Genomic DNA, 13,876 nt, shown 5'->3' on the forward strand with positions numbered 1-13,876 from the left:
TAAAATATTTAGGGAATATGTATCGATTTAAAAGTTGTGAAGCCATCTTTTTGAGGAAAGAAGCCCGGGTGGTTGCTCGTAAGATTGCTTCTGATTTCTTGAAAAGGCATTCTGAGTGAACTCTGATTATTATTTGTCAAATTAGAACCAAACTGTACATGAGAATTTTGTTTTGGCCTTGGACTCATTGAGCCACGATTTGTAGTATATGCTGGATTAGGATTTCCGTATGGCGGTGGTGAGTAATTCTGATTCTGTTGAGTAAACACAGAATTTTTCGCAAAAGAACTTCTTATAGGAGATCCGTATGATGTGAAAACAGATTTTTGCCGATTGTCGAAAGATGGTGAATAATTTTGATTCCAACGGGTTGGTGTTATATCACTTTTTTGAGTTGGAGAAGACCAGAAGTTTGAGGTTTGATCAAACTTCATTTCACGAGTTGCAGGATCAATTCTTTTTTCTATTTGAGCTGCATATGCAAGACATTCTGCTTGTGCTCTTTTTCTTTCTATTAAAAGAGCTGCATCTTGAAGGTCTAGTTGTATAAGATGATCATTTCTTTGTTCTTCAAGGTATCTTCTTCTTTGAAGTAATTTGATATAATTTGCTGATTGACTTCTCCTCCATTGTAAAGCACTACTGATATCATCTGAAAATGACGCTAATTCGTTAAGGCTTGGTCCTTTAAAATATTCTGTTATTGGAAGCTCATCCCCCATTTGGGATTTAAATGTACGTTTAACAATCAAAGAAAGCAAAAAGTGACAAAAGATTTATTTATGCAAATATATAGAAACAGCATTCATTGAACGATTGTTTGATTGTCTTTCTTGGCCTGGCGTAATGGGAATAATAAAATCTGTTGTTTCAACTGTGCTAGTTGTGACATCAGCTTTAATTTCTGGATGAGCTTTTTGAATCATAACACCAACCTTCAAAGCTTTGTAGTTTGCAGCACCAAGGGAATGAAGATTAACAAAGCCAAATTTGTGGATCTTTTTTTCGATTATGGGAATAATTGAATTTAAAGAAATATCTTTGGTGAAATAAACATCTGTCTCTTTTTTTGCTTCATGTGTTACTTGTCCACGTATACGAATTGATGAAGGTGCTTGCAAAGAAATTTCGCTCATGTTCTCGAAAATTGACCGTTAATTAATCCTTTTCATCCAAACGACCGTTTACATGAATGTTCAATTTCAACTTGTTCATAAAAACATTTGTATCCCATCAAACAATAAAGTATTATCAATGATATCTCATATGTAAATGAGTGGGTATTAATACCCACAAAGGTATCAAAAGTATTTTCATTTTCAATTTTTTGAAAAATAGTTCTTGAAATTACCTAATGCCTGCACTAAATTTTTGCTTAAAGAAAGACAAACATCAAAGTTTACACACAAGATCATTTTATTTTAATTTTGAACAGCTTGCACAGATATGATTATAATGCTACAAAGAGAACAAAATGAGGCGGTTTTAGCTGAAAGCTTTTCTTAAAAATTCATATAAAACAATCGTTTGTCACTCAAAAAAATTTTTTAGGTTGCCTATGGTTTTACAACGCTCACTGCACACAAAAATCCGACTAAAACCGCTTCTTCCCCCGACGGTTACTGATAGGAAACAATTTGAATAGCAAAATCATCGAAAAACAGGCTGCCCCAAGCTCAAAGGATAATCTTTTTTTTTGAAATTCTGTCAATTTTCTATACAATTCAATTTTCAAGAGGTTATCGGGAGAATAGAGATAAAGCTTTGAAAGGTGTTTCATCGGTTTTCCAAGAGAAACAAGGATTTTTCATGAACCCAATCGACGAATCCAAACTAAAGGTTGCCCAAGAATTTCTCGAAACCTCACTTGAAATCCCAGTTGTTTGTTTAAAGGCTGAAAAAATTGGGTCGAAAAATAAGAAAGATTCTAAACTTTTTGTTGCAGCATCAACAGGATTGTTTATTTTCCAGAAAGGCAAGAAAAATGAATTTGCTGCACCTAGGAAACTTGATTGGCTTGGATTACTTTCTCTTTCTCTTACTTCTCATAAATCATTATTATTTCAGTTTACAGATGAAAAAATAGAAATAACACACAAAGATTACGTAACTCTTGCAGAAATCATTAGGAAGCATCTTTGCTCGTTTATGAAAGAAAAAGAATTACCTATTTTCAGTTTTCCAGAAATTTCTTCGGAAAAACATAAGATAGATCCAATCCTTCGTTTTCACAACATTATTACCAACAAATGCAAAGAAATATCGAATGATGCTCTCAAAAATTATCAAGCATTTTTCAGATCAATGAAAAAAGAAATATATCTATCATCATTTCTCGACATTTTGAAGGTTTCCAGTGAACCTTTCTTTGAGGCTATCCAATCATTTCCATATTTCACATCCATATTTATAGATACTCCAGTTGGTAATACTATGCTCACACCTCTTATGGACTTCCTTAGGTGTACCAGACATATACAAAATATCTACTTCAATAATATTGTTGTTATTAATGAAATGCCATCAACAATTCTTTCCAAATCAGTTCAAAATATTTCGGTCAAAAAAGTTCGTCTTAACAAAAATGTATCGCAGTACTTTGGTTATCTTGCTAAAAATTCTCTTAATGAGATGTCGTTTGAAGATTGTTTATCAGGAAGTAATTTCTCTGATTTCGTTGAAGCAGCTCAATCATTTAAATCCCTTCGAAACTTATCTATCAAGAAATCACAAGATATCAAACTTGATTCTCTTTTAAAACTTGGAAAAGATCTTCATGGTATCAAACTAATTGATTGTGGTATTGATGTTTGTGAATTCCTTGGTAATTTAGAATCATTTCCACAAATAGAAACAATTGATTTATCTTCTAACTTTGCTAAAGAGCCCATCAAAGAAACGTTTGATTTACCATCTTCACTAAAAACGGTTATACTCAATCACGTCACTTTTTCAAATTCAGTACTTTATGGCATCTTTGAATTATTTTCACGCTGTCAAAATCCAATTTCATTATCATTAAGTAATATTGAGTTAGACAATTGGACATTTGAAGATTTATTTGATTGTATTCAAGAATTCCCTCATATTAAAGTTGATGAATTATATTGGGACAATAATAATATCGATGATTCATTCTTTAAATATATTCGCGATATCCCAACACTTAAATTATTATCGTTATATAATTGTTTACCTAATTGTGTTGATTCATGTTATTCATTAGGTAAATTTATCCTTAAATCGACTACACTTGAAACGATTAATTTATCTGTTGATAAAAGCATTGAAATTGGCGATTCAGAAATTAAATCGATTTTCGAATCTATTACACATAACACTTCATTAAAATTGTTTTCTATCAAAGGTTTTAAATATACAAACACATTTATACAAGAACTTATTAAATGTTTACTTGAAAATATTCGTATCAAAGAGTTCGAATATGATTTCCCATGTGTCTATAAAGGGTTTAATGACTTCTTAACAAAGGTATGTAATCGTGGAGCGCCATTAATGTTAAAGAAGGACTTAATCAATAAGTTCCTCACTGATAATAACATCAAACAAAAATATGAACATATGATTCAAGGCGATTCGGAATATAAAGTTCCCGTGTTCAATCCAAACAACAAATTCAAACTTAACTCTTCGTACAAGAAAACTCGAGCAATGCGTCGAGAACAACGTAACTCAACTGCCGAATTATTATTCTCATTTGGTAAATTCAGCGAACTCAAAAACATCCAAAATAATAATAATTCCGATTCAGAAGTCAAATTCGATAATGTCATTAATGCGAAGAGTGAACCTGATGAATCGCCAATGATAATGAAGACTGAAAGAAGTCTGTCGATGCCGCCAATACCGCGGTTGAATATCGAAGAAGAATCGAAGCCAAGCAGCAGATACTCGATGCTGCAAGAAACAGAGATAGTGGTGAAAAGAGAGCCGCCGAATGTCGACTTGAAAAGAGAAATGGAATATTTGGATAATATTAAAATGTTCGATATCTTGGACGCTCCGGATATCGAATACGAGAAAAAGGAGGTAATAGAAGAGAAATGGGAAATAGTGGTGGACGAGGTGAGGCCAATCGATTTGGGCGAGAACTTGAAGCAAATCGCAAACGAATTTAATGTGAATCGACTATTGGAGAAAATAAGAAATGACTGAAAAAGAAATAAAATGCGTTTCTTTTGTTATTTTTTGTGTGTGTGTGCGTGTGTGTAATTGTCTCATTTTTACTCTGCCATATTTTCTTTATCGAAGTTCTGATGACGAAATGACCAAAAAAATTGTGTAATTTCATTTAAAGTTATTGTAATGTGAGTTGAAAGCTGCTGACAGCTTTACAAGAGACGGTTAAAAAACATAAACAAATTTTTAGGATGCAAAGAAAACAACAATAACCGCCTCTTTTTTTACATTGAATACAATATTGAATGATCAGCTCATAAGTTTTCTGATGTCAACGATATTTCACATCAGTCAATTTTGAATCCGAAAGCCGCAGTGAAATAAGGAGGTTAACATACCTCATAGAATATTTTGAATAAACGATGAAATCGGTTAGACAACATCAATTATTCTAATATTCGATTATATTCATTATTCTATCATCAATATAAAAAATAATGAAATATATTAATCTACTTGTGTTAGTTGATATTAAATTAAATTTTATTATATAAATACTTGTTAGATACAACAAAATACTTGTTTGTCAAATAAACCGATGATATAAACCTCTTTTATCTTCTCAATATTGAATCTACGCTCAAAATTTGATTAAAACACATTTTTTAATGCTCTCTTCCTTATCTTCTGGTGCTTTCACTCGAGCCTCAAGCCAGAAAACTCTGGAATTTGTTCTCAACGGCAAAAAGGTCAAGTTGGAAGAAGGGAAATTTAATCCATTAATGTCATTAACTTCCTATTTAAGATCTGACAAAGTTAACTTAAAAGGCACAAAGTATGTTTGTGGTGAAGGTGGTTGTGGTGCTTGTACAGTTGTGGTTTCAAAATATGATCCAATCACCAAGAAAATTAAACATAGGCCTGTAAACTCTTGTTTAATGCCACTTGGTCAAGCACACGGTACTTCAATCACTACCGTTGAAGCTCTTGGTAGTGTTAAAAAAGGTTTACACCCAATTCAAAAGCAATTTGTTGATCACCATGCTACCCAATGTGGTTATTGCACACCTGGTTTTGTTATGAACACATATTCTCTTTTACTTAACAACCCCAACCCAACTGAAAAACAAATCGAAGAACAATTTGATGGTAATTTATGCCGTTGCACAGGTTATCGTTCAATCAGTGATGCCATCCGTGAATTCTCTTCACATACACAAATCTCTGATGCAGAAATTAAAGATGACACTAAGGCTAAGATTTGCAAACATCAAGATCCAGCAGATCCTCCAGAACATGTCGAAAGTCTTGTTTCTGAATACAATGGCGTCAAGTTCTTTGTTCCAACCACACTTGAAGAACTTATCTCCCTTAAGAAGCAATATCCTAAATCCGAAATTGTTGTTGGTTCATCTGAAGTTGGTATGGATCTTAAGTCACAAGGCCCAACATTCCCAGCATATATTTCTGCACATCAAGTCAAAGAACTTTACTTTGTTGATATAGTTGATGGCGATAAACTTAAGTTTGGAGCTTCAACACCATTACAAGACCTTATTGACTTCTCTGATCGTGTAATGCCATCTCTTCCACCACATAAGCAAAGATTATTACGTGAATTACGTCAAAGATTATCCGTCTTTTCATCCACACAAATCCGTAACACAGCATGTGTTGTTGGTAACATTGCATATGCAGGCGCTGTAACAGATATGTCCAACTTCCTTTTAGCTACTGATGCAATTCTTACTGTTGTTGATGCAGCTACAGGTGAGAAGCGTCTTATGGATATGGACAACTTCTTTACCAAATATCGTACAACTAAACTCGGCAAGACAGATGTTATCCTTGATGTAACAGTTCCATTATGTGCTAAAGATGAACATGTCTTTGTCTATAAGCAAGCGCATCGTAGAGAAGATGATATCTGTATAGTATCAGCATGTATTAAGGCTAAGATTAATGAAGAAACAAACATTGTTGAAGACATCAAAATTGCTTATTCAGGTATGGCAGCATGGCCACAACGTGCTAAGCAAACAGAAGAAGCAATCAAAGGAAAACCATTTGAACTCTCTACAATTACGAATGCATATAAGTACATTGAGAAAGATTTACCACTTGATGATAATGCACCAGGTGGTCATGTTCCATTTAGAAGAGAACTTTCACGTTCATTCCTCTTTAGATTTTATCATCAAGTTGAAAAGGAACGTGGTCGTCCATATGATCCATCTGCATCTGATATTATTGAAAGGCCACAAGCTAAGTTTGCACCAAGAACACATATAGAACATAATGGCAAACAATATGATCATACATCTGTTGTCAATGCACCAATACATCATAGAGCTGCACAACAACAAACTACAGGTGAAGCAATGTTTACAAATGATCAATTAATGCCACCTAATGGTTTACATGGAGGATTAGTTATGTCAACTGAACCACATGCAAGGATTAAGTCAATTGATTGGACAGAAGTCCGTAATTATCCAGGTGTTGTTGATATTGTTACAGCAGAAGATGTACCAGGACAAAATTCAGTTGGTGATTATGTACCAGATGAAGAAGTATTTGCTTCTAAAGAAGTACACTTTGTAGGTCAACCAATTGCTATGGTATTAGCAGAAGATAGAGAGACAGCATGGAAAGCAGCTAAACTTGCAAAGATTGAATATGAACCATTACCAGCAATCCTTAATGTCGAACAAGCTATTAAGGCTAAGTCATACTTTGATATTCATCATCAAATTAAGAAAGGTGATCCCGAAGAAGCATTCAAACATTTACCACATGTATTAGAAGGTGTTGTTGAAATGGGAGGACAAGAACAATTCTATCTTGAAACTCATAATTGTATTGTAGAACCAAAGGAAAATAATAAATTAGAAGTAACATCATCAACACAAAACTGTACATTTACACAAGCATCAATTGCAAGATGTTGCAATTTACCATGGCATAACATTGATGTTCATGTACAAAGAATTGGTGGTGGATTTGGTGGTAAAGAAACTCGTTCAACAGTTTATCCAAACATGTGTGCAGTCGCAGCACTTAAGACTAATAGACCAATTCGTATTCAATTAGATCGTGATGTTGATATGCAAACAAGTGGAGGACGTCATCCAGCTTTAACTAAGTATAAAGTTGGATTTACTGACGAAGGTTACATTAAGTCACTTTACACTGAAATTTATGCAGATTGTGGTTGGTCAGTCGATATTTCAGTAGCTGTTACAGATAGAGCCTTATTCCATATTGATGGATGTTATGCTATTGATAACTTCTATACTACATGTTACTTATGTAATACTAACAAAGCTTCAAACACTGCATTTAGAGGATTTGGTGCACCACAAGGTATAATGGCAATGGAAGCTATCATTCAACATGTAGCTAATGAATTAGGTAAGCCAGCAGAAGAAATTCGTCAACTTAACTTATATCAAGAAGGTAAGCTTACACATTATAACAATGCATTATTGGATTGCAAAGCACCATATGCATGGAATTTCATTAAGGATTCATTTAACTTTGATAAGATGCGTAAAGAAGTTGATGAATTCAATAGAACACATAAATATAAGAAGAGAGGTATAGCTCAAACACCATTAAAGTTCGGTATTTCATTTACATTTGGTGCATTGAACCAAGGCGGTGCACTTGTACATGTCTATAAGGATGGTACAGTCTTAGTTACACATGGAGGTGTTGAAATGGGACAAGGACTTCATACTAAAATGGCGCAAGTAGCAGCAGAAACATTACGTGTTCCAATAGAGAATGTACGCATTGATGAGACTAATACATCTAAAGTAGCTAATACATCACCAACAGCAGCTTCATCAGGTGCAGACTTAAATGGATGGGCAGTGTACAATGCATGTGTTCAAATTAATGAAAGGTTGAATAAGTATAGAACACCAAATAAGACATTCCAAGAAGCAGTCATGGATGCATGGCGTGATAGAGTTGATCTATCAGCACATGGATATTATTCTACACCAGGAGTTTATTATGACTGGGATAAAGGTGTTGGACATCCATTTGCTTATTATGTCTATGGTTCTGCAGCTTCACTTGTCGAAATTGATTGTTTAACTGGTGACCATGTGTTACTTAGGTCTGATATCATTTATGACACCGGCAAGACTATCAACCCAGCAATAGATATAGGCCAACTTGAAGGTGGCTTTATCCAAGGATATGGTCTTTTAACAATGGAAGAGTTAATTCATGGTGATAACGATAAGAACAAATGGGTCAAACCTGGTGTGCTTAAGACGAATGGACCAGGCTACTATAAGATACCGGGCTTCAACGATATACCAGTCGAGTTCAATGCACACTTAATGCCGGGCTCTGGTAACCCAATCGGTATATACTCTTCAAAGGCTATTGGCGAACCACCTTTGCTCCTTGCAGGTTCTTGCGCTTTCGCTATAATCGACGCTATTAGAGCTGCTAGAAAGGAATTCGGAAGAGATCAATGGTTCCCTGTGTCGTTCCCACTTACTGCAGATAAAATTAGAATGTTATCTGAATCTGATATCGGTTATAACAAATAAGTAAATAGTGGAACAAAGTAATTTTTTTTTGTTTTGTTTTTAATATTTAATGTGAATACTTTTGCTGTTTCATTGTGTAATGTCATTTGCTGTGGATTCAAATTAATTTGAATTCGCAATTTGGTAATTTTACGTAACTGAATGTAATGAGCGGTGTGGCAGTGGCGCGAGTGTCGTCGGGCGAGCGCGCGATGCTGGTGGCTGTTGGATTTCGTACTTTCTTCACACATAACAAATGCCGCTACAGCAGAAGGTGAAGTGATTTTATTTGGACCGCCCCGAAGTCACTTCACTGTCTTTTTGGCGTGATCAAGAAGCAATTGAACTGTTTCTTTATTTCCAAAAGAAGATGCAAGTGTTAATGCTGTATTAAATAATTTAAATAATTTCCAAATATTATTTTGAAATAGAAAATTGTCATAATAAATTTTAAATATAGCAAACAAATACTTTTAGCATCAATATCAATACCTTCTTGTTCAAGAAGTAGTTTAACTATTTCCTTTTTACAATAAGAAGATGCTATCATAAGTGCTGTTACAAATAATTTAAATAATTTCCAAATATTATTTTGAAATATAAAATTGTTAAAATAAAAATTATCTTTAGCATTAATATCAATTCCTTCTTGTTTTAGAAGTAGTTTAACTATTTCTGTTTGACCGATTCTGGACGCATTCATAAGTGCTGTTTCAAATATTTTTGATTAAAATCCAAATTTTATTTTGAAAATTGAAATTATTTAAACATATTTCAAACAAAAAAATTATAAAATATCTTTAGCATTGACATCAACTCCTTTTTGCATAAGGATTAGTTTAGCTATTTCTATGAAATTATTATCGACTGCTATCATAAGTGCTGTTTTAAATATTTTGAATATTTTCCAAATATTATTTTGAAATATTAAATTTTTAAAATAAATATCAGATAAAACGAATAAATATCTTTAGCATTAATATCAATTCCTTCTTGTTCAAGAAGTAATTTAACTATTTCTGTATGACCATATCGAGATGCTAAAATAATTGCTGTTTTAAATAATTTAAATAATATCCAAATATTATTTTGAAATATAAAATTATTAAAATGAATATTAAATAAAACAAATAAATATCTTTAGCATTAATATCAATTCCTTCTTGTTCAAGAAGTAATTTAACTATTTCTGTATGACCTTTTTTAGATGCTTTGATAAGTGCTGTATTAAATAATTTAAATAATTTCCAGATAATATTTTGAAATCCAAAATTATTAAAATAAATTTCAAATAAAATAAATAAATATCTTCAGCATTAATATCAATTCCTTCTTGTTCAAGAAGTAATTTGACTGTATCAACATGATTATTTAATGAAGCACTAATAAGTGCTGTATAAAATATTTTAAACAAATTCCAAAAATACATTTGAAATCTTATATGATCAAAATAAATATCAAACAAAATATAAAAACATTTTTAACATTTACATCAATTTTTTTTCGTCCTAAAATAAATTTAACAAGTTCAATATTTCCTGATTCGGCAGATAAAACTAAAATATCTTTTGTAATTTGAATATTTTTGAAATGCTTTATAAGATACAAATTACCATTTTTTGCTGATTCATTGATGATATTTGGTTTAAATCTCAATTTTTCTTTTTCTAAAAATGAAAGAATTTCATAATTTCCGCTTTTAACACAAAAATATCCAAAATTCAATTTCTTTTTTCATAAAGATAATGAAAGATATCATTTCGATGAAATTCAATTGCTGTTTCATATGCATCTTTGAATGAAGAATGATTTTGTTCACATAAATGAATAATTTCTTCATTTCCACCTGCAACAGCATACTTAAATGTATTTTTAATATTTGCTTCATTCATAAGCAAAAATTTAAAGCATTTAACTGATCCAAAAAATGCTGCATAATCAATTAATGTAACACTCGAATTGTTAATAAATGAACATCTTTCATAAAGTGACCGCCCAATTTTCTGATTAAAATTAAAATCATTTTGTGATGAAATTTCTTGAAGTTTTTCTATGTCATCATTTCGAATTATTTTTGTTATTTCACTTGGATTAACACCTTCATTTACTAATTTCTTATGATGTTCCAATTGGTCCTTTAAAAGACGAGGACCAGTTCTATTAATTAGATCTCTTGTATAACTCATAAAATCATGAGAATTAAAATTCTTGATGATTTGAATATCAAATAAATTTCTTTCAACCATTTTCCTTATTAAATAATACGCTTCTTGAGACTCAAATCTGGAAATGTAGTTGTAAAAGATATTAATGATTTTGGGATAATTTTTGTCCATTTCTTCTTCTTTTGTTTGAATTATTTCTAAATATCTTAAATATATATCATTTACATCCTTATGTGAGCAAAATGAAAAGTATACTAAATGACTTGTGACAATATTAAATGAATAAGGATAATTTGAATCAAATAATTCCATTGTTTGTTGAATTGATAAATCCAAATTTTTATCTGTTACATTAAATATTACATGCTCAAGTGGAATTAGGAATTCATCATAAATAGATTGATATTCAGAATCTCCATATCTTACATCCTGTGCACCTTTTAACATAAAAAATTTAATTAAATTTCATATCACATGTCTTTCGTGTTTGAAAAAAAAAAAAATAAAATTAAACGAAATAAGAAAAGCTAATTTTTGATTGCAATCAAAGTGTTAAATCATATTAAACCTTATAATTTAAATCTGTAAAAATTTTTTGATTATTAATTCAACATTTATTATTATAGATATTTACAATTCTGAATTAATTTCGTTGTTAAACTGACCACCTATAGTCCAATTCAACACAGTGTTTATTGCTTCATCTGTAAGAACAAGATTTTTGTGAAAGTATTTCAACTTAGGCGAATGGTAATCAAGGCAATTAAATGTTTTGTTGCCAAGATCCCAGTTGTTACACATCCAATCAATAACAGCAGAGCCGACAATTCCATCTCCAGGTACATCGATTCCTTTTCCAAAATCTTTCCATTTAGAAGTGTTTAACCCTAATGTTGTTTTAAAACCACTATTATAAAGTATATTGGTATTAACATCTAATGCTTTGGGCCATTGTCTAATAAATTTGAAGTTTCTTTCTCCAATTTTTCTTTCTTTCTCTGAAAGGCGACCGTTTGCGATCAAAATTTCAATTAAACTGCTGCCGTTATAATTTGTACCGTTTTTGTCGACAAATAATGTTGTGTTAACGTATCCTAATGAATGAGGGATGTGAACGTGTAATGAACCTAATGAACCAATAAACTCACGAATTCTACGTAGCTTGGAAAACGATAGATATTTGGAATTAAGTCGCCAGAAAGCGGTGAAGGTAAAACTTGCACCTGAAAAAGATGGAGCAATTAAAGTACATGAATCAATATATTTAGACCTCCATGTAGGGTCTGTCTTCTCCGTTAAAAAGCGATGGGCAATTTGAGTTCCAAGGGAATGTGAAATAATTATGACTTTTTGATTTTCATTTTCTTCGTAAACTTTTTCGATCAATTTTTTAACTTTATCAAAGTAAGCGTCTGGTTGTGCAGTTCCAAATCTCCAATCATATGGTGCACCTACAATGTTTTTATCAGCAGTATATCCAATTTTTTCAAGATTTTTAATATATTTCTGAAAATATGATGGGACTGATCTTCCAAATATTTTTGGGCCGGTTCCACGGAGTCCTTCCATTCCCCCAAAATCATCTGTATAAATTGAAACATTTTCTCTGCTTTTAATTTCATCAGATTCTTCATCATAATCAACTCCAACCCAATCTAAGAAACAACTTATGAAAGGAGGAATTAGATATTTAAATCTAATCCAAAATCTTTCATCTTTTGGTTTAGGACAATACCACCTTGTCTTTTTTTCAACTGTTATATTCATTCTACTTCTAAATGCTCCAGGGAAAAAAACAAAAGGCTTTAATTGAGCAATGCAAAAAATTAAAATCACTTGATTAAATTTGCTTCTGAAAATCAGACAAAGTTAGTCAAAATTGCCTTATCGAAGCGGTTTTGGTCAGCCTTTGCTCCCAATGCAAGCTGATAGAGAAGCCTCCATCAAGAAAATGCTCGCTGCTAAGGTTCACATAGGTTCATCAAATCTTTCCTTTGGTATGCAACCATATGTTTTCACACGTACAAAGACAGGTACACACATCATTAACCTTGGAATGACATACGAAAAGATTAAACTTGCCGCACGTATGATTTATGCAGTTGAAGAACCACGTGATGTTCTTGCTATTTCAGCTAAACCATTTGGTCAACGTGCAGTTCATAAGTTTTCACAATTCCTTGGATGCCTTTGCATTAATCAACGTTTCACACCAGGTTTCTTCACTAACCATTCCATCAAAGGTAAATTTATGGAACCACGTCTTATCATTGTTTGTGATCCAAACACAGACACACAAGCTATTACAGAAGCAGCATATGCCAACATTCCATGCATTGCGCTTTGTGATACAGATGCATCACTTCGATTTGTTGATTGTGTTATTCTCATGTAATACTAAGAATAAGACCTCTATTGGTCTTGTTATGTGGTTACTCACACGTGAAGTTTTACGTCTTCGTGGTGAACTTCTTCGTACGCAAGAATGGAAGGTTCTTCCAGATCTTTACTTCTATCGCGATACACGCGATGAACAAAATATTCAAGAACAAATTGACCACGAAGGAGAAGAAACAGTCGCAACTGATGTTACAACAGTTGATGCTGCACCAAATGCTGAAAGTGGCGCTCCATCAACTGAACAAGAATGGAATAATGCAGGCGAAGGTGCAGGCTGGTAAGTAAACACAAAACAATTTGAAACATTTTAAAATTTATTTCACTCATTTTGTCACATTTTCAAATGAGCAAATAATAAAAATAAATGTTTTAAGAAACATTTTATTATGTTTTCTCTTGTTAAACTTTTTATATCTTGGAAAATAAAATTAATTTCATTAACATTTGTTTTATAAAAAAGATTAAAATTAAATCAATTTTTTTCCAAAAAAACATAATTTTGACAAAAAACATTAAATGCAGACTTCGAAGGGCAAATAGAACAGCAACTAACAGTATAAATAATTTCCAAATGTTATATGGCATACATTTATCAAGTTATTAGAGTAAATATCAAAT

General features: G+C 32.1%; 7 protein-coding genes across 7 annotated transcripts; 4 read left to right on the forward strand and 3 right to left on the reverse strand.

The window, feature by feature from the left end:
* Positions 1–8: 8 nt before the first annotated feature.
* On the reverse strand, positions 9–722 carry GO595_003700 (uncharacterized protein; the record flags this gene model as incomplete). Its single annotated transcript, XM_067916750.1, has 1 exon — positions 9–722. One exon carries the CDS (start codon positions 720–722, stop codon positions 9–11), a length of 714 nt encoding a protein of 237 aa, XP_067775987.1.
* A 54-nt stretch (positions 723–776) lies between these two features.
* On the reverse strand, positions 777–1,136 carry GO595_003701 (ribonuclease P protein subunit p20-like; the record flags this gene model as incomplete). The annotated part of the gene is made up of 1 exon (XM_067916751.1): positions 777–1,136. The coding sequence occupies one exon, from the start codon at positions 1,134–1,136 to the stop codon at positions 777–779; it is 360 nt and encodes a 119-aa protein (XP_067775988.1).
* Positions 1,137–1,809: 673 nt separating this feature from the next.
* On the forward strand, positions 1,810–4,176 carry GO595_003702 (Leucine Rich Repeat family protein; the record flags this gene model as incomplete). The annotated part of the gene is made up of 1 exon (XM_067916752.1): positions 1,810–4,176. The coding sequence occupies one exon, from the start codon at positions 1,810–1,812 to the stop codon at positions 4,174–4,176; it is 2,367 nt and encodes a 788-aa protein (XP_067775989.1).
* A 632-nt stretch (positions 4,177–4,808) lies between these two features.
* On the forward strand, positions 4,809–8,714 carry GO595_003703 (xanthine dehydrogenase; the record flags this gene model as incomplete). The annotated part of the gene is made up of 1 exon (XM_067916753.1): positions 4,809–8,714. The coding sequence occupies one exon, from the start codon at positions 4,809–4,811 to the stop codon at positions 8,712–8,714; it is 3,906 nt and encodes a 1,301-aa protein (XP_067775990.1).
* Positions 8,715–11,488: 2,774 nt separating this feature from the next.
* Positions 11,489–12,625, reverse strand: GO595_003704 (Lecithin:cholesterol acyltransferase family protein; the record flags this gene model as incomplete). The annotated part of the gene is made up of 1 exon (XM_067916754.1): positions 11,489–12,625. One exon carries the CDS (start codon positions 12,623–12,625, stop codon positions 11,489–11,491), a length of 1,137 nt encoding a protein of 378 aa, XP_067775991.1.
* Positions 12,626–12,776: 151 nt separating this feature from the next.
* GO595_003705 (putative 40S ribosomal protein S2) lies at positions 12,777–13,253 on the forward strand (the record flags this gene model as incomplete). The annotated part of the gene is made up of 1 exon (XM_067916755.1): positions 12,777–13,253. One exon carries the CDS (start codon positions 12,777–12,779, stop codon positions 13,251–13,253), a length of 477 nt encoding a protein of 158 aa, XP_067775992.1.
* Positions 13,254–13,284: 31 nt separating this feature from the next.
* GO595_003706 (ribosomal protein) lies at positions 13,285–13,539 on the forward strand (the record flags this gene model as incomplete). Its single annotated transcript, XM_067916757.1, has 1 exon — positions 13,285–13,539. The coding sequence occupies one exon, from the start codon at positions 13,285–13,287 to the stop codon at positions 13,537–13,539; it is 255 nt and encodes an 84-aa protein (XP_067775993.1).
* Between the last annotated feature and the right edge of the window lie 337 nt (positions 13,540–13,876).

Source organism: Histomonas meleagridis (assembly GCF_020186115.1).
Source record: "Histomonas meleagridis strain 2922-C6/04-10x chromosome Unknown contig_23, whole genome shotgun sequence".
In the NCBI taxonomy this organism is placed as follows: domain Eukaryota; phylum Parabasalia; order Tritrichomonadida; family Dientamoebidae; genus Histomonas; species Histomonas meleagridis.